The following is a 20547-nucleotide window of genomic DNA, read 5'->3' as shown; positions in this document are numbered from 1 at the left end:
TGATACATATTCCCTCTTTTATGTTGTGATGTGTCTGAATGTCTGAAATCACAATCCTGTGTGCAGAGAGAATATGCTTATATATACATGGCTCAGCATCAAAACAGAAATATCATGGAATAATTGTTAATGATGTGCCAGCAGTTTATTTAATCACAAGTTAAACACTGTGTAATCCTGGCAACATTTGATAAATTGTTCCGATTCAATGTGTTCAGCATGGTTTTTTTTATGTCCATTAATTGTCTGCTCTCAATTGAATAATTGATTATAGTTGATTCATATCATTGACCTTCAAAAGTTTTGGATTCGCTCTTTGTGTCCAAATATTTTACATACAGTCATAAGTAGTAACTGTTTCAGTTTCAGTTCCACTCTCATTTCATTACTTCATTTTTTTTCATGCAAATCATTCTTCTTGGTACAAGTGCAGTGTATTTTGAACAAAAATCTACATAATGAATTGGCAGTTTAATCATCAAAATAATGATTAGAATGTGTTAACATATGCAATGAAATCAAAGTAATGAACTGGTTTATGATGTTCATATTTGATGAAAGAAATGATATAGTTTGTTGTGAGTGTGAATGTAAGCTACAAGAGAGTTTCCCCCATGAATGGGACAGTAGCTGAATTGGAGTGGAGGTGTATTGACTGTATTGTAACATCTGTGAAATTCTGTGTTTTCTCATTTCCAGGTGCACCATCCCCACAAAGACAGCAGAAGAAATCAGCCTTGTTTTGTGACCTCACCCCACTCAGTTTCACCCAGAGAGCTGTTTTTCTCAAGCAGTGTGGACAGATGTCTCGCTCTGTCACCTTTCCTGTCCTCTTCCTTAATAGTTCATGGACCCCATTCTGGTAGCCTCTTACACAAGACAGGACATTTCTCTTACTTTCTCTTGGATTTGTATGTGTAAATTGTATCATTTCCTAGTTATGATAAAGTGTATTGATTAGCTCTCGTATTCATACTGACAGGTGTATCCACTCTTATTGAGAAGTACAAGTTTTTATTGTTGCACACTGGATCTAGCTCTTCGTGTTGTACAGGAGTTTTTAGGTTATTTTTCTTTCTTTTTTTTTGGTCCCCAGTAGACTTATTAAATAAGTGACTTTTCAAATGCTGCATGAGATGAAGCATCCAAAAGCTGAATATAACCCACACACACGCCGTATGAATTGCATTCTTTGTGTCAGGTACTTACCGTTTTTGCTTGCAGTATTAGGTCATGAAGTAGGTGTGAACTGATTTTCCAACCTCGGGATGAGTTTTATTGTCTTCCACTATTTGTTTCAATCACACAGATGGTGCTTCCTTCAGTACTCACAAAGCAGAAAGTCTATGCAAGTCATTTTCGTTTTTTTCTGCCATAATCATTAACGGCGCAGACTTCTCTACTTCTGTCCCCTGAAGTACGATCCCCTGCAAAGTGCCTTCCATTATCTTTAACAGAATATTTTTCTTCATAAGGAAATCAAGATGTGTCAATTTCATGAAGGTGTATTTCCGGTCAGGGCGTGATAGAATGTCATGTTGCATCACCATTATTAGCACTTTGTCAATAAAATATCAGGTTGATAATGTTAATTAGCTTTTGTGTAACTGTTGTGAAAATGTTTTTAATATGTATATATTTAGGACTATTTTAGAACAAGGCCTGTAGGGTGTATATTTTTCCACACCGAGTTCTATAAAATCAGGTAACTCCATTCACACGCATATCACATGTTAATTACAAGACCTGAAATGGACAGATTTGTAGACAATCCAGAAACATATTGCTTGGATCACCCTTCGGGGCAGAGGCGTAGAAATTACAAATTAAAATCCAAGACAAAGAATGTCTTAGATTTTGTCCAATAGACATTCAGTCGAAATGTGAATCCAGTTTACCATTCACAAATTAAAAATCATGTAAACTGACAACATTTAATCATATTAGTTTTTGTAACTAGGTAGCTAGCTGTCAGTAATTTGCTGCCACTTGAGTGTGGATTATTCAGAATGTTTGTTAAGATATACTTCATGAGAAATAGAAAGGTTTTGAGCAAAATGTTCAAGTGTGAACACATCCATTACCTTGTACTTTAAACCTTCAGTCACTTTGAAGACTTTTCAGTCAGTGAAGCAAAGTCTCCGACCAGTTCCAGGCTCTCTGGCCCTATCTAGTCATCCACAGTGAAATACAACTTTGTCTAATTCTGATTCAAAGGGCTGCCTGTGTTTTATTGAGTGTGGCAAGGGCAATGTGTGAATTTTTACCAATGATTAACAACATTGCAAATCCCCTGTCTTTCTGTCCACAAGATCTTTTTTGTTTGAGTGTAATTGGATGTCTTTCACCATTTTATGATTACCATATTTATGACTGACCATTTCTAGGAGGACAGAAAAAAAAGGAAGAAAGTCTTCATTCTTGCTTTTTTAACATTACAGATTATTCATGAGGCGATGTAGGTGTATGTTGAGGAGCACGCTGACTTGCTCCTATAGCCTGCTACAGTAATCAAATCACTATGCATTTATATTAGCCATTAGATTGATAATTGTGTTGTCTTGTTTGTTTGCTTTTGTAGCTTGAAGAGTCTACCCTTATTATCTTTTTGAGAGTCATAGGGACTGTAACCTTTATAGCCGATACTCTGTGAACATATTTATGCAAAACTTTCTCACTTTAGGTACCCATTCTTTTTCTCTTCCTTTGTACACCTGACTCCCGGCCCATCTTTGGGTTTGTATTAGTCGTGTAGATAGGAGGCAGAGTGAATGTAGTAGCTATCTAGTATGCCTGCTTTTTATTATCATGTATGTGAAAAATCAGAAAGTAACTTATTCCAGCAGAATATTGAAGTGTTTGAAACATGCATAGATTTGTGCTATCATGGTGTTTTTATATATGTATATCACATTACAGATGCAATCAGGACATTTGTCTGAACCTGACGGAAATGATTTGCCAGAAAAAGTGAAAGAAGTATTACAGGAGCAAACAGCTAATTCATCATGTCTTATCATGTCAGAAAACACAAATTATTCCTGAATCGTGTAAATGCTGATATTCTCAATAAAAGAATTCAACTAGGTGCTATTTCAAATACCCACCACTGTTTTGGTTGTTTGTGCATTTTGTTTGGTTTTATTTAGTACATCAGAGAGAAATAGAGGGAGAGAGGGAGAGAGAGCTTCAAAGTGTTGTGTATGTGTATATATATATATATATATATATATATATATATATACATATATATATATATATATATATATATACATACATACACACATACATATACTGTATCTATACACATATATACGTCCAAACGTCTTGAGATTTCACGTGTTGGCTCCGTGAAGAAATGAAGAAACAACCTGGTAATGCATTTTTGGCTAAAAATGCACTGCCAGTTTGTTTCTTCATTTGTTTAATATATATATATATACGTATAATATGTTTGTATCACAGCTCAACATTAGCAGTTGCTTGGTTGCCCAGGGCCCTTTTTATGAAGAGCATTCACTCTTAAAGGAGTGAATACAAAAAAAGAGAGAATTTAGAGTGAAATTGGAGTGAATTTTGAGTGAAAATGTTCATTTTCACTCGTTTTAGAGTGACCTCAGGGAACACTCCAAAATCTTCGAGTGATCCTTGAGGTCACTCCAAAATGAGTGAAAATGAACATTTTCACTCAAAATTCACTCCAATTTCACTCTAAATTCGCTTTTTTTTTTCATTCACTCCTTTAAGAGTGAATATTTTCACTCGATTTTTTTTAGAGAGTACTTGATTTCTGTGGTATGTCTATGGCAGCCTGTGTAGTAAGGAAATTTGTAATCGATTATATATTTCTATAAAACGGGACCAAGGACCTCTAAAAGTTTATATCAGGCCACCAAATAAAAAAAAAAAGGGGGGGGGGGTTACCTTTTGACAAATCGGCATCGCGTTTCAGTAAATGCACAGCATGGCATTATTTGCCAAATTTGAAGTCACAATGACGACCATTAGGACATCAGAGAGGAATGCAAACATGCTCTGAAGCTCAAGAACTGTTGTTTAATTGCTTCTACAGATAAATGGTTACTTTAAAGCTTTCAGATCAATATTCATTGCCATGACTGAATGATCTGACGTAATTTTGAACGGCACGAGATAATGATGATAATGACAGGACAGTGATGATGATAACGGTGATTGTGATGATGATGAGGATGATGTTAGTAGTAGTAGTAGTAGTAGTAGTAGTAGTAGTAGTAGTAGTAGTAGTAGTAGTAGTAGTAATAACAATAATAATAATGATAAAATAGTGATAACAATAATGATGAAAATTATTAACAACGCTTAGTGGAGCATAACATCGTGTAAATATTGACCCTATGCTTTCAAGAAAAGGAAAGACTTGTAGAATATATAAAAGCAGCATTACTAAGTTTCATGTTTGAGATATTGACCGTATATATGCCAATATTGTGACTCACTTTCTTTGGAGAACAAGGACATCGTCTGTTTTAGTGGGCTTCTAATTTTTATTGATTTTAAGAAACAATAAATGTACAAATTCATCATTAACAAAACCATTTCCTGGTGCCTCTATTAGACAAAGTTTTAATCTAATATCATATGATTTTCAATATGATTTAAATCAACATATATATATATATATATATATATATATATATATATATGTATAAGAGTTTGTTCGCAAAAACCGATGAGTCCATTTTTGAAGATTTTGAAGTACGGTCTCTGTCATAAAGTACAAAATGATACCTTTTAAATGATATATTGGTCACTACATATAAAGGTACATTTTTTAAGTTATGGTCAAAAGAAGCAAAAATTTTCTTATTATTCTCTTTATTTTTCTTGACCTTTAACCGCAAATATCTCCATTCGGCAAATATGGACTTATCGGTTTTTGCGAACAAACCCGTCAAGATACTGTATTAATATGTATAAATGTATCAATTTATAGCTTTTATGTCTATCCATTCGTTTAATCCATCTAGATTAAAGCTACATGAATTAATTTTTTATCTATCGACAGCAAACAATATCAACTGTCTAAGTTCTCTTGTTTACAATTTTATGCATTAATTGGACGTATATCAAATGCTCTTCAAGCGCTAGTCGTATATGTAGGAGCAAACTATGCATCGGTTATGGTAAGGCGTATAAAGGACCACAAATCAAGAGGGAGAGAAGGAGGGGAGAGTATAAACGTTACACCTGTAGTCAAATTCGTCGTCTGGTTGAAGATAGTGTTCACTTATTCACTATTCACTCATGCGGAGTATAGCAGCAGCAGAAAAACAAAATCTATCAGTTCTCTGGTAGGCGGTCCAGAATATAAGCGGAGAATCAAGACCTTGCCATTTATGGTAAATGATATTTCCGCTCCCCTGTTTGTTTTGTCAGCGATGATAGCGATCGCTGCGGTGGGCGTGGTTAACCGGTATTAATATTGATATCGAGTCCAGCCCAGGTTTGATATTGTGTGGTACCGTGACTGCGTACTAGACGAATTATATTGTACAATATTACCGTACAAACTACACGAAGCATTGTGTCCTCGGCACAAATAATTTTTCTCTCTGTTGAATTCGTGTTCGAAGTCAGTGCCAGATAGCGGTATATTCACAACCAGTTTAGCAAAACAGACGGAGAGAGAACAAGCACCACCATGTACGCAACATTAGGCGTCATCGCTGCATGCATCATACTATATTTCTTGTGAGTATAAATTTGATATGCATAATAATATATACAAGCTGGGCACCATATACATTTTTGTCTGCATATTAATTTGGCACTACAACAGTGGTACAAAATTGTATGCTACTACCATGTGGATATACCATAGTATGTCGATCGTCAGCTGAAGACGAGTTGTGGCACTGTCATCTTGTATCATATCCGTGAATCTGGGTCATGATGATTTGAGCATGGAAGTGATGTATTGAGACTATAGAGTCTAGGCTTTGATTTGGTCCCCTAAATGTATGCGTGCCGATTATTATCACAATACTAGTGTTGTGTACTATACAACAGGGCCAAGGTTGTACTAATAAACAACGCGACTGCAACGTATTGTATATGCGTAGACTAGGCAGATCGTCAAAGGTTTATAGTCATTGAGTGCATAATTATCATATGGATATCATTCTCCATTCAACGCGTTTTTTTAGTGTAACCAGCTATAGCTAAAATGCCTTTCACCCATGCGTATTTTAAACAATTTTGTGAGCGTAGACTAATTCCAGTGAACGAATGACATACATGTATTTCAGTGGCAGTCACCATGAACAATGAGTAATTACAGATACGAAGTATTAAAGTTCAAATTTGCGTCGAGTCTAGACATTATCTTATTACAGGTAGCCCTTATCTCACAGTCATCTCGTCATGGTTATAAGGCTTGCACTGGAGTCTGATCAAGTCACTCATGGACGGTTTCAACTATAGGTTCTTAATTAGACAAAAGGATGATGATATTTGATACTGAAAAAAAAAATGTCAGACCTGTGTATGCGTGCATTGGGCATATAGAGCGAGGTGCGACTTGAAATTAAAAATGTCTCGATTTAAAACTAACTACAATCAATAACGTGTCATTTCCGTAATTTATTACTTTTTTAAGAACATTTATTCAATAAAATGAGGTATTGTCCTACACTCTAAAAAAAAAGTAGGTTCAACTTTGCACCTTCGCTGCGTAGTCACAGCTGGGTGCACCCTTTCTGGTTTGAAAGGTGCATAATTATACTCGTAAAGGTGCTCCCAGTGTGACACTGGTAAAGGTGCAAAGTTGATTCTACTTTTCTGAGAGTGTATTCAAAGAAGAACAGTTTGTGCTATGAAGGAATTGCTCATGTTTTCCCCTGTCACTTCTCCGCCAGGTATGACAAATGGTGCAGGACGTACTTCTCGAGACAAGGCATCCCGGGCCCCCCGTCTATCCCGGTGTTCGGCAACTTCACCGAGTGGTTTGTGGTGAGCCTTACTCATTTATTATGAAAATATCTACATGAAGGGTGGGGAAAGGAAAGAGGTGGCGGATCTGGCCTGCATTTCATTAAAAAAAAACAGACATGATATAACAACTCTTACTGCAATGGCAAAATGCTGTAGTGATAAGAATCCTGCTTCCTAATTGGCTGTTGCTATAAGACAAGGAGCTGCCATGAAAGTTAATCAAGAATAGCTATCCTAACATCTGTTTATGAAATATAGCCCATATTGAAAGGGGGAAAGGGCGATAGAAGAGGAGATCGAGAAAAGATGAATCATGTATATAGGAGAAAATGGTATGGAATATACCCACCTATCACAAGTCAAATGCAACTGATGCATATCGTGTTTCCATATGTCACGATTGACATATACTTGACAATATGATACAATTATCTAAAGTGACAATTTCTATTCAACTGTTGAAGTAAGACTAACGTCTTTGAATATAGAAACAACAAAGCGTAAGAGACAAATCTAAACCTAAATAGTATCAAGTAGATGGGTCTTCACTTTTTTTATTCAAAAAGATTATTACATACTGTTTTGCTTCTTTTCGTCTATTTCATATTCAACAAAAGAGTGACAATATCTACAAACATATAGTACGAGAAAAGAACAAATAATGAAAAAATAAAAATGCATATTCTCAATACGTCGAAATGTCATATAAACACCATGAATTGAGGGAGAAATAAATGAACGTATACATGCTATTTACTGCGTCATGCTGAAAATGGAGGGGAAAATAAAAAGGAGAGCTTGTAATATGCTTTCCCTTTTCTTCTACCTACAGGTGTTCCATGATGTTTTTGCAGGGTATTTCAAGAAATATGGTAAAGTTGTCGGGTAAGTGATGTGATACGATGTATTGATCAAAAAAAGAAAATTTCCGTATTGCATATTTCTGAAAATGAAGCGAATTGCATGTGAAATTATTTAAGACAAGGATATTGTGATCCACGGATTCTTTGGGATTTAAACATTGGCGCGTTGTGTTTTCCCAAATCGATTAAGAAGATCAAGCCATTTGGTATGATAGTCACTATTTTATGTGACTGAATCTCAGCCCATAGTCACACAATGTATTGCAACTATTTGGCACTTGACGAATCATTTGTGAATATATAGAGATACTGACCTCAGGAAAACTCATTTATTGCTCTAGTATATTCATAATTCATACCTTGCATGGAGATTGTTGGAGGAAGTGAAATTTCAAGAATATTGATTTCATCAATTTGAATTAACTTGAGGAGAAAAGAGATTGAGGTAAAACTAGCTACAGAGTTATGCAGCGTATAATATATTTGACTTCCTTTTCGTGTTCCACTGGCTGTTCTGTTTGCTGGCAGGGTGTACAGTTTTCGGAAACCTATTCTCCTTGTAGCCGATGTCGACATCGTCAGAAAGATCCTCGTAAAGGATTTCGACTGCTTTGTGAACAGAGAGGTGAGAATTTGATCGGATTCCTCAGTTTTGTGACAGGTATCGTGGCAGTGTCTACTTTGCAGTAGCAGTTTTGATTGAATCCGAAAATTGATTTATTCGTTTTGGTAATTTTTTTTTTCACGTGTATAGGAAGCAACATTCATAAGCAAGCAAAAACTGGTGCACATCAATTTTGTCGTACAACTACCTTATACAAGTCATGTTGTTCGCGGCAAGGCCCTTCTAAAATCTCCCGCCTTTTCCGTGTCTCTTCTGCATCATCTTCACACGACTGTTTTTGTTTTTTTTTTTGTTTTTTTTTTGTTCAAACTGGAGATCCATCCTCTTTTCAACTTTTCGTCTACATCACTTTCGTTTCATCATTCTTTTTTATTTGTTTTTCTTTTAACTAAACATGCACATCGCCTGACGTCCTGTCCTGTAGTAACCACTCCTCAATTTCATAGTTTCTGTCCGAAGTGTATAATTATTACATTCAAAAGACACTATTGGAGAAACATCACTGTTTACCCTTGGTATCTATGAAGTTCTCCATCTTTAATATAGCTATATAAGAATGTATGGTCTATCTCTTTCTACCAGCAAAACCGGCTGAATACAGGCATCATACGATCGAGCTTGGTGGCGGCTAGGGATGACAGGTGGCGAAGAACGAGGAATCTTCTCTCCCCAACGTTTGCTAACATCAAGCTGAAAAAGGTTGGCGTTTAACTCTCTTGTACTATAAAAATAGACGTCCCACGAATAGTTCAGTTGGCCAGTGGTAATGACGGCGTTAACTAGGAACCGTGTCCAGTCGTACCCATATTCGCATTATGAGGCGTTAGAGAGCAAAACACATCACAAAATATTATGGGAAAATTATAAAAGCACTACTTATGCATTCGCCAACTTTAGAGTTGGCGTCTCCAACCAATGACACCAGTTTCATTTAAGCCAAATATAAACTGATTATCCAGGTTTCCTAGAGAGTATTCTCAGAATTTTCGTTGATATAAACACGTCATTAAGAAGGCATTCGTAACAAATTGTCTCTTATCACGCGTTGACGTATCGGACACCTATGATCAGTATAAATCCCTCGATCATGACATCCGTGTATCACAGATGGTCCCACTGATGCGGGACTGCGGCGAGGTACTGGTCAGCGTCTTCTCGGAACGGGAAGCTGCGGGAAAGCCGATAGAATGCAAAGAGTAAGTTTGCATGAGACCATGGCTAGCTGAGGTTTGTTGGTCATTGGATTCTTCTCTTCCTCCTTCTCCTAATCATCACCACCATTATCATCCTTCTTTTTTTCCGTCATCGCTTTTTCTTCTTTGCATCCTCGCCCTCTTCCGTTATTTTCTCTTCATCTTTTTCTGAGATATAATTGTAATATCATAACATAATAACCACATCTATAGACGAGTATACCTTTAACCGTTGTGACCAGTTTCATGACTGTGTGCCTTTTGCTTTTACTGCACTTTGTTCCAGTTTGTATGGCGGCTTTGCCATGGATGTCGTGGGATCGTGTGCCTTCGGTATGAGAGTCAATTCACTAGTCAACAAGGATGATCCCTTCATCACCCATGCCAAGAAGGCCTTTTCGTTCAGCATCACCAACCCAATCCTTCTTTTATCAAGTGAGTATAGGCTCCTACAACCATCGGCAGAATTTGGAATATGATTTTATTATGTCATAATTATGATATGATATGATATGATGTGATATGATATGATATGATATGATGTGATGTGATGTGATATGATGTGATATGATATGATATGATATATGATATGATATGAATTGATGTTATATATATATTATGTTATATTGTGTTGTATTATATTATATTATATTGTATTATATTATATCATATTATATTATATTATATCATATTATATTATATCATGCTATATTATATATTTATCCAAAATGTGGCAATTCTTGAGAGACTATTGAAAGATATTAAAAGACCAATTAAGACCTTTGAGCGCTCTGTGAGAGATCGTTGAAAGACTGCCAACAAAATATATTGTGCCATTTTCTTTTCTTTTTAAGACCATGGAGATCATGGAATTCACTGAAAGATCAATACGTATTATAGGAATCATAGAAGACTGCAGAGATCACTGAAAGTTCATTGATCGATTATTGAGAAATTAATTTTGGCGGTCGTTCACTGATCTTTCACAGGCCTGCCCTTAATATGTGGAGTGATCGAGGTTGCTACATATTTCAGCACGATCGAACAACACAAGCCTTGCCTGTGTGATTATGATATCTTAAAAACCAAACTGTAAGGTGTATTATCAATGGTCAAATAGCTTCAAACCTCTTTCAGTGTCTCTCATTCTTTCTCTCACAACTTTCAGTGCTCTTCCCCTGGTTGACTCCCGTCATCAATTTCTTCTACAAGCATGGCGTCTTTCCGGAAGATGTGGAGAAGTTTTTCATGGGAGTTTTCGAGAAGACGATCGCGGAGAGAAACGCCGATGACACATCAGAGGTTTCGTCAAACTTATATCAATCCAAAATACATGTATTTCAAGGAGGAAATGTTTATGAACAATTATAAACTTGAATTGATCTGTTGATTAAGGGTGAATCAATTGAAAGGGCTTATCTCGAGGTCTGATCACAACGTGTTGAAATTAATCCTAAGTTCAATTCAACCGATTTTAGATACAATGGGATAAATCAGTTCTTATAAGTAAGGAACTGTTCCCCTAAGGCACGAGGCAGCAATATCTTGCGCCCATCCTCTACGTTCTATAATACATCTTTAATGTCTATTTAACCTTCCAAACTAGATCTGATCTGAATCTGCTCCAACTTTGGATTCACTATTTGATTCGATATAGTTCCCATCTTTGTGAACAGGGCCCAGGTTTTACATTCAAGCTATGTGCGGATTTGTAGCTATGATAGAAAGAGACAACGTCTCTTCTGCAAGGTATTTTAGTTAGCGTTACAAGACGTCTGTTAAACTTCGTGTCGAAGTGCTAATCTGTGGTTAGACAAACTGCTATATACATCAGAGCGTCGATCTCCCCTGCGTTCATACGTTCTATGACACATACTGTTTAGTATAAATTTAGACTTCCTATAGATTGTGCGGGATTTTGATGTCACATCATCACCGCTAATCACTTGTAGCATGCCCTGCCACAAAAGCCATTCTGAGCAGGTACAGTGAAATTTCCATTCGACAACACCCCCCTCCCCCACATCTTTTTGTGTGTGTGTGTGTGTGTGTGTCAAGCGCATAAATGAAACTCCTTTGCAATAATAAGCTGGCCATTTCACTCCCACGCAGAATTCAGACTTCTTGCGACTGATGTTGAATGCCCACAAGGAGAAAGATGACGCCGGGCACGCTACGGAGGTCGAGGATGGTATCAGTGATCTAGCCCAGGAGACCGGCTGGAAACCAGCCCAGAAGACCGCTCTTGACATGAAGGAAATCTTGGGCAATGTGAGACTCCGTGCTGAAATCTATTCGTTATTTCAAGTTCATTCATCTGTGATGTCTGATATTCTAAATTTTCAAGGTAGCTCTTGTAGGCCTGTATATTGGCATCGAATTCACGAAGCGCTGTCATAATATGACTGTTGTAAGATATAAAGATAAAACAACAACAACAATAGCAGCAGCAACAACGACAACAACACACCATTGACCAGCACTATCAGTTTATCACCTGATCATAAATTTGCCTCTGTCATGTTCCCCATCTGTGATAATCTCCTGTGATAATCCCTCACTATAATGCTTATTTGTATGCGACCCTCTTCTAAAATATAATGTATCTCCCTTTTTATTGATTACTTATTCTTTTCAAGTACACTGTGCATAATGTTATTGATTGTGTTGCGATGGAGAAAAAAGAAAATGAAACTGAGACACAGATGTTTCAACGATGTGTTAAAATGCAAGGAGGAAAATAACCAAAATAAACTACCTTTGAAATTGGTTTAGGAACATAAATTATACTGTAAAGAGGGCTTGAGGTCTTGGTGTAAATCTACCAATTCAGCGGGCAATGTATAGCAAAAAAAAAAATTAAATACTCTGTCATTTCCTTTTTTGAACATACACAGATATCTACTTCCTCCTGCCGTCTATAATTATGTCTACCACGTCTACCGTTCTTCTCTCATTCTTGACTCATTCCTATTTGTTAATTGCCTTCTCTTCTTTTCTCTTCTTCTCTTGGGGATGTTTGTTTGAGAAGTAATGGGGCCCGGATGGTGCCCATCAAGCAATGCCTCGAAGACGTTTTAGTGCGTATAATTATAAAAACACTAGTATCTGTTCCTAATCCAACAAAAGCGTCAGTTGAGAATGATAAGGGCGTTAATGGTCTCGAAAAAACAAGAACAAGCAAATCACAAATGTTAGTGCGCACAACTACACACACACACACACACACACACACACACACACACATACGCACACCCTCATACACGCACATTCTTTTTTTCAATGGTACTTAGTCTTTGCTTTCAAATAATGCAAAGGCAATGTTCTAAACTGATCAACGCTGTACAAAGTAACATATATTTGCAAAATGTGGACAAACATTTTTGATATAGGTAACAAAAGTTATACCATTGATATTGTATTACAATATATTATTATGTACTTCTTTTTTCACGAACATAGAAATTAAAACTTGATACATGCAATACATGTAATACTTACACATGTATAAACACACACACAAACATTCACACAAACGGTAGTCACCGATAGTATTGCATAATTATCATTTTCCTTGTTCAGTCTGTAGGCTTTTTTCTTGCTGGTTTTGAGACAACCAGCACGGCTCTTGGGTTCCTTTCCTACCTCCTGGCTACGAACGAATCAGTCCAGGACCGACTGATCGCCGAGGTGGCTCGCATGGCTCCAACTCTGGATGACGTCACCTTTGAAGTCATCACCAAGATGGAATACCTCAACATGGTTGTCATGGAAACGCTTCGCTTTTATCCGCCAGGAGAAATGTAAACACTGATGATTAGTGGTATTGAATCGATCTTAGTGTAGTTATGATACAATATATATTATATATATATATATATATATATATACTTAGTATGAGAAGATAAGGCATTCATGTCACTAGCTACGTCAGTGAATGCCCCCTATTCTTCTCGCACTATTGTATATATACATGTATATATTATATATATATATATATATATATATATGCTGAAAGAAATTAGACTGAGGCGGACGTTGCTCTCGATCTTGAGTCTCCCTTTTATTTGTCAAGCTTTCGGCCAGTCATCAGGCATTCCTCAGGATCTACCAATAACCTGATGTGTCATAATGCAATTTCATATATTACCAATCTTCTAAATCATTTCCTTTATATACACAAATCCATCATTCAATTCAATACAAATATCCAATCTAACCTCATCTCATCATCAAAATAACATCATATATCCAGAAAAATATATAAATAATTCTAACATTATTATATTAGATCCTGAGGAAGGCCTGGTGACTGGCCAAAAGCTTGACAAATAAATGGGAGACTCAAGATCGAGAGCAACGTCCGCCTCAGTCTAATTTCTTTCAGTATATGCAACCAACAATGAGGCACCGTGCACGTTTGGGACCCAGGGAACTATCTCTCGCACTATATATATATATATATATATATATATATATATATATATATATATATAATATATTGACAGCAAATGTATATTATATATATATACACGTAATACAATATAATACAGCTTAGAAGTTGAGTTCATGCTATTGCTTACACGCTAATCTTATCCCCAACATGGCTCAAGAATTGTTGTTAAAGATAGAACAACAGATGAGTATCAAAACCTCTTTCCGAAAAATTTCATTCAGCGAATCAAAATGGCATTCCAGTGCGGGCTATATAAGTGAGCTATCCATCCATTGTCTGATGATAATCATGACTGTCTTTCACACAAGCATGTTGTAAATTGAATTAGCTGTTTGAATTATCGCTTTGATGTTGATTTCCTTCCTTTCATCGCGCAAGCGTGGAGAGGGAGTGTAACAAGGATGTGACGTACAACGGGATGACAATCAAGAAAGGACAGTACATCTTCATCCCTACCTGGAACATCAACCACGACCCCGATTTGTGGCCAAACCCAGACACCTTTGACCCCGAGAGGTAATGAAAATTATATCTTGTGATAGCACATACAAAACATACTCACTTATATACCCTTCCAGACACATAGACACACGCACAGATTATACACGACATGAGATTACTTTTGCACAACGTCCTGACAAGCCCTAGAGAAAAAAAAAATCCTTTAAAAACGCATGATTCAAAGCTTGTTGACTCCACGAAGTTAGCATGTCACATTAATTTTGTTGCCAGCACCTGTCAATGCCAATGCTCGTACTTCGCGCCACGAATTCCATAAAATAGTTCAATGATTTTTACATCCGTAATTTCCTTGTCACGAACTGAAGCTAATTGTTAATAATTCTTTAACTTGACTAAAGGTCTCGTTCCGAGAATCATTTATCAATTACCTTACTCAAAATACTATTTTGTTATACAATGTACTTTTGTTTTCACCATTCGAGTCCCATAAAAGTCGCTATGTTTGTCCGTCTAAATTTCAACGGACGTGATTACCGCTGTCTCTATTCACGTCAATATAGGAGAATGCCAGCAGACAATAATCAAATACTTTGATAATCTAACTGAATTACGACATTACGACAAGGCAATGTAGTAACTTCCGAAGCGAACAATCAATATCAGACATATTTTGTCATTACTGTCCATGTCCCTAACTTCCCCCATCCCCCCCAAAAAAACCACCAAACCCAACAGCAACAACAACAACAACAACAACAACAACAACAATGCAAAAAAAAAAGATAACGTCAAAGACCAGCGAGGCAAGAGATAGTATTGAGATACACAAACTATGCAACTCTGTTTGTAAAAAATTGTTGTGTTTGTGTTTGTGTCTTACATTAAGGTTCAGCAAGGAGAGGCGGGCTAACAATCACCCATCGGGATGGGTTCCCTTCGGGCTCGGTCCCCGCAGCTGTATCGGTGTCAGATTTGCCATTCTCGAGATAAAGGTGGCAGTGGTGTGTATCTTGCAGAAATACCGCTTCGAACCAGGCCCGGAGACTGAGGTATTTTTTGATTGGTTATATTGTAGCGCTTCTATCAACCTTACATACATTACATTAGAAATTACTTCTCTTTTCCTACATCGCATATGATGTGATAAGACCAGTTCAATATTTACATCTGCATCTATCTATCTATCAATCTATCTATCTATTTGTCTGATTGTACAATTACATTTTGATACATTGACTACAATAGTCTACAAACGTGCTTATTGGACTTCTGTAAAAATGTTTGTTATATCAAACATCTACTATAACTTATGTATACGTATAATGTTAGAATAAAAAAAAAATGCTGATGTAACGATAGTTATAGTGCCTCCAATCGTACAAACAGTGAATGGTCACGAGTCCCGTGGTCATACGGGAGACTTCATACAAGATGAAAATGATATCCGCATGCTCTATTCAATGGGACGAAGCCGAATCGAGTAGACGTCTGATCTCAAATCACTAAATGCAAAATCTTGTTCCGTTGCATGAATAAAGACCATTCACCTTTTATTTTGTATTTCGCCTCGTGCAATAATGAGCCTATTCATGCCATCATACGAAAATGTTATGTTTAGGATATAGGCCCCTATCTAAATCTTATACGCTTTTTAGCGAAACGTGTGATGGCACTTTTCAATGGACGACATGACAACATGAGCATTCGACTAATCTAGTAGCGAGATTCGTTTTTTTTTTTCTTTAAAGGTGTTAGATATAAAATATCTACATTTCTGTTTCTATTTCAGATTCCTCCAAAACTTGGCAATCTTGGTTTCCTGACTCCACCGAACGGAATAAACCTCCGCGTTAGACCCATTCATTAGTAAAAATCAAAAGACAACGTAAAGGATGTAATAGGGAAGTCTTATAGGATCACCTGAAATAACTATTACGAAACAGTATAATGTTAGAGACTTGCAACCAGTTTATATGATTTCTGTTCCCGCATTATAGTTAAGTTATTTAGATCAGTAGTTGTCGTGTTACTTAAATCAGTATATCAGTAAATGGAATATGGAAAAAGTATAATTAGCATATCGATTCTCCACATGCACACTTTCAAAACTGTATGATGCCTGTTGGATAATGCTAAGTTGCGTAAGAAATATTGTCAGTTGATGCATGTTTCGATATGACGCCTATGTCTTATGATGCTAGTTTGTTGTTGTTGTCGCTGTTATAATTATTATTGTTGTTTAACCACACTCATGTCAGCAGTAAAAGAGTGAATAGACGTGTTAAACGCTGTCAGTGCAAAAACAAACATAAAATTGGAAATAACAACAAAAAAAAACATAAAGGGTAGCTTATTATGTCTGATAGGTTTTGTGACTTTAAGACTTTAATGCGCATGTCAGAGGTACTAATATTATTACGAAAGATAAAGAGAATAAGAGTTTAGATGAGAGAGAGCTGTAGAAGAAAGATATTTGGGTATATATACATGTATTAAACACTAGTTTATGTCACTGTCTTAGGGGCCTTGTATTTCTTGCAATTTTAGAAGCGTATAGGGGCCTACTGAAAAACAACCAAAGATGTATAAACCAAGAGAGGATGTGCATAATCAGTTTTTGTATAATGACTTTGCCTTTTGTACAGTGTAAAAACTGAAAAAAAAAAATGTTTTCATAGTTTTTGCCTTAATTGTCTTTCACACACGCATTTATAGTATCAACGTTTTTACTCGAGCATTCCTATCAGTAGTGGTAATCTAGGAATGGATATTTTTGTTTATGACTATATGCCAAAGTGTGGTCGTGTCTGAATTCCACAGGAGACAATGTTTCACATGATCATCAGTCCGTTTTCTATTAAAAAGGAGGATGCCCTTTAATTTACACTAATTTGTTCATGCATGTTAGTGTATCATAATATATGAGCTGTTTTTTGTTGGTTTTTTTTTTTTTTGGGGGGGGGGGGGGATAGGGGACGTTCTTTCTTATTTTTCCCATCGTTTTTACGTTGATCATGAACAAACTGCGGTCTCCTTTTAGTCAACTTAAAAAAAAAAAAATAAGCGTAATGAACAAAACTACTTTTCCCCCATGGGTTACCCACACAATCATTGACACGTAATGTCATAAAAACTTCTCTTGTTCCCGTCAAAAAAAAAAGTACTAATTTAATGAAATATTTGTCGTGAATGTTAGGGAAAATACGCTCAAGTATTCGTTATAAGATATGTTGGATTCAATGCACAGTTTGCTCACTCTATTACATCTTTATGTAATCCTACTTGCTCACTGCCAGTTGGGAAATGTAACGGGACAATCTTTTGAATGTCCCCTTCATGGATTAAAATAAAGCGTTTCTATTAAGGACGTACTTTCCATGCTTATCCTTTCAGCGCCTATGACCAAGTCTATCCTGCTGGTATCATGCACGGCAATATGATTTAGGGGAGTTGTTCGTTTAATAGGTTTGTATGTCACAATAGAATGATTCCAATTCATGTGAAAGTCACAATGCTTTTCGAGGTAATGAAAAAAGCGATGAATATTTTGCATTTGTATATTTTGTATTCTCAATAGGGTGACATCATGTAGGAGCATGATGACGAAGTTCATGCAATGTTACAATAATAAATTGATGTACAAAGCCATGGACAGTTTTGTATTCGTGTGTCAAAACAGACTTATGATAAAAGTATATGAGTTGTAACAGCTAGTATAATTGTATGTAAGGTGTCACGTATTCTGTGAAGAGTGCACCCTTGTCCCTTTATTATTAAAATAAATAAACTTTTTGGGGAGCAAAAACGAGTGTTTTGCCCCCACCCCCCAACACAGTGGCCCCCCCCCCCCGTAACAAAATAAATCCATTATTTAAAGACCAAAAATGAACATTAAAGGCACTTTTCTTGTCTAAAACTTGTCAATTTCATAACTGAAAATGCAAAAATTTTTTGCCCCTAATGGGGCGAAAATTATAATACACTATTATTTACTTATGAGAAAATTTAGTGCACAGATGATAGCCTCGCGTCCTCCAGTGTGCCCCCTGAAAACATACCTTAATTAAACCTTTCATTTTCCTTTTCTTCTATGCTTTCTAGCAATATAAGAATAATTTCATTTGCTCAAACAATGCGATCACGTTTAAGCTTTTAATAAATACATTTCAGACGAATGGCAAAAATGAAAGTGGCTCGCTCGCTCTGCCCGTATTCATAGTACAATGAATGATTTTCATAAGTTACAATCATAGTCCCTTTGCAGTGATTTTTTTTCTTTGTTAATTCCCTAGAAATGCGATTTTTAAATGCTCTATAAACGCGATACTCTGTGTTTTTTTTTAATACAAAAAAGTCCTTACCGTGGGAGGGGGTATCCCCACAACACCCTCCCTCGCCGAGGATCTCACACTGTCACATTAATGTGCCCCCTACGAGATTTTGTGTCGTATTGGTCTTCATGTATTGGTCCTTCACCAAACTATATCAAAGAAAACCCAATTTCATCCAAATTGGAATAGAAAAATACGCAAAAGTCCGACTGACATGGCTTGTCACTTTACGTTTGGCAAACAGCGATGCCGGACATTGCTAAGTTATATCTCGAAATGTTTACAACCAAATTTTAGGTGAATTCATCAAATTTGGTTGGAATTGAGTTAATGGTGTAGGAGTGGCAATGTAGGGCCACAATGCCCCCAGCATTGTAAAAACTTGACGAAAAGTCATGCGTCATTAATACCAGCTTTGCTTGATCAGCCACGTTTTCAACTTTTCTTCTTGCCACCTGATTTTTCCTTTTCATTTCTTCAGACTTCATCTTCTTCTTTTTTTTTTCCAGAATATATACAGGGTCGTGAACTGGTGCCAAATTTTTTCCCACGCCTTTTAATTGTTTTCTTCCTCTCAGTGAATGTCTGTGGAGGTACAAAATGTCTCGTCTATGAGGAGAGCACAACAGAGAACCAGACAGAGATATGGGGTGGGGGGGGGGGGGTTCAGAGAGAGCTCCGTTGTTCGGCTACATCGTATGATCTAAGGGATCGTATAGTTTTATTTGAGACCTAATTTCAGGTTTCTAACATTTGATAATGAGAAACCTCTTATGAAATATGAAAGAGCATGTAATTCCATGAGGAATTCAACGTTTATTTGATGAAAATTGGATTTGAAATGGCTGAGATATCCAAAACAGAGCAACTCTGATAAGTGTGGGACCCACACTTATTACGATCGCTTTGTTTTACTTTGTTTTTGGATGTTTCAGTCATTCCAAACCCGATTTTCATCAAGTAAAATTTAAATTCCTCTTAAAATGGTATGCTCTGTACTATTTCATAAGTGTTTTCTTGGTATCTCGCAAAAAGTTAAAAGCCAAATTCCCATCTCCACCAATACTGTACTATCCCTTTATATTGCTTCAACTCAACCCTGCGATACCAAGTCTGCTATCACTTGATTCATGCAACTCCTTGTCAGACAGGGTGAACTTTTGTTACGGGCATGCCCAATCAACATCAACGTTCCTTATAAGGCCTACTTTTCACCAAATAAAATACATTCTTTTTAAAAATAAAAGAAATGACTGTATCACTATACTATAAGAACGCCCCTCCCCCCCCCCCCCCCCCCCCCCCGCGCGCGAACACGATAAGTCGTCAGGGGGTTCCGTGTTACAAACAGTATGGTTGGGGCACCACCTATCGGCAGGGCACCTTCCCATCGGCACCCTGCGTATCATGGCTGTTTGCGTAGAACGAAAAGGTCATAGATGCCAAGTTCAAAAAAAATTTATGAGTGAGATTTTCATGACTCGGCATCTCGGGGCTCACGCATGTGCGTGAGCGAGGGAGCGAAGCAACTGAGCGAGGGGAGGGTGTGTCCGTCCTCCCACATTTGGGAGCTTTTTTTCAATTTTTGGCAAGATGGTGCATACTAAAGTGACCATTTTTTACTTATTTTGAAAGACAAAGG

The 20547-nt window shown here is 36.8% G+C and overlaps 2 protein-coding genes across 2 annotated transcripts in view; both read left to right on the top strand.

Annotated features, from left to right (window-relative positions):
• The window catches only part of LOC139731978 (nidogen-1-like), a 54986-nt gene extending 53915 nt beyond the window's left edge, over nt 1-1071 (top strand). The window contains exon 22 of the mRNA XM_071642854.1: nt 700-1071. The gene's annotated coding sequence lies outside the window, so the exon portion shown is untranslated. The remainder of the gene's footprint in view (nt 1-699) is intronic.
• A 4470-nt stretch (nt 1072-5541) lies between these two features.
• LOC139731967 (cytochrome P450 3A6-like) lies at nt 5542-17169 on the top strand. The gene is made up of 13 exons (XM_071642843.1): nt 5542-5733; nt 6900-6993; nt 7808-7860; nt 8367-8463; nt 9046-9162; nt 9571-9659; nt 9943-10091; nt 10825-10958; nt 11769-11927; nt 13239-13459; nt 14491-14628; nt 15461-15623; nt 16364-17169. Exons 1-13 carry the CDS (start codon nt 5684-5686, stop codon nt 16439-16441), a joined length of 1542 nt encoding a protein of 513 aa, XP_071498944.1. The 5' UTR covers nt 5542-5683; the 3' UTR covers nt 16442-17169.
• The last annotated feature ends 3378 nt before the right edge of the window (nt 17170-20547 follow it).

This window comes from Diadema antillarum, unplaced genomic scaffold (genome assembly GCF_040938485.1).
Source record: "Diadema antillarum isolate AM-2024a unplaced genomic scaffold, OU_Dant_1.0 scf00000023, whole genome shotgun sequence".
NCBI lineage: Eukaryota > Metazoa > Echinodermata > Echinoidea > Diadematoida > Diadematidae > Diadema > Diadema antillarum.
This window is presented reverse-complemented; position numbering and strand designations above follow the sequence as displayed.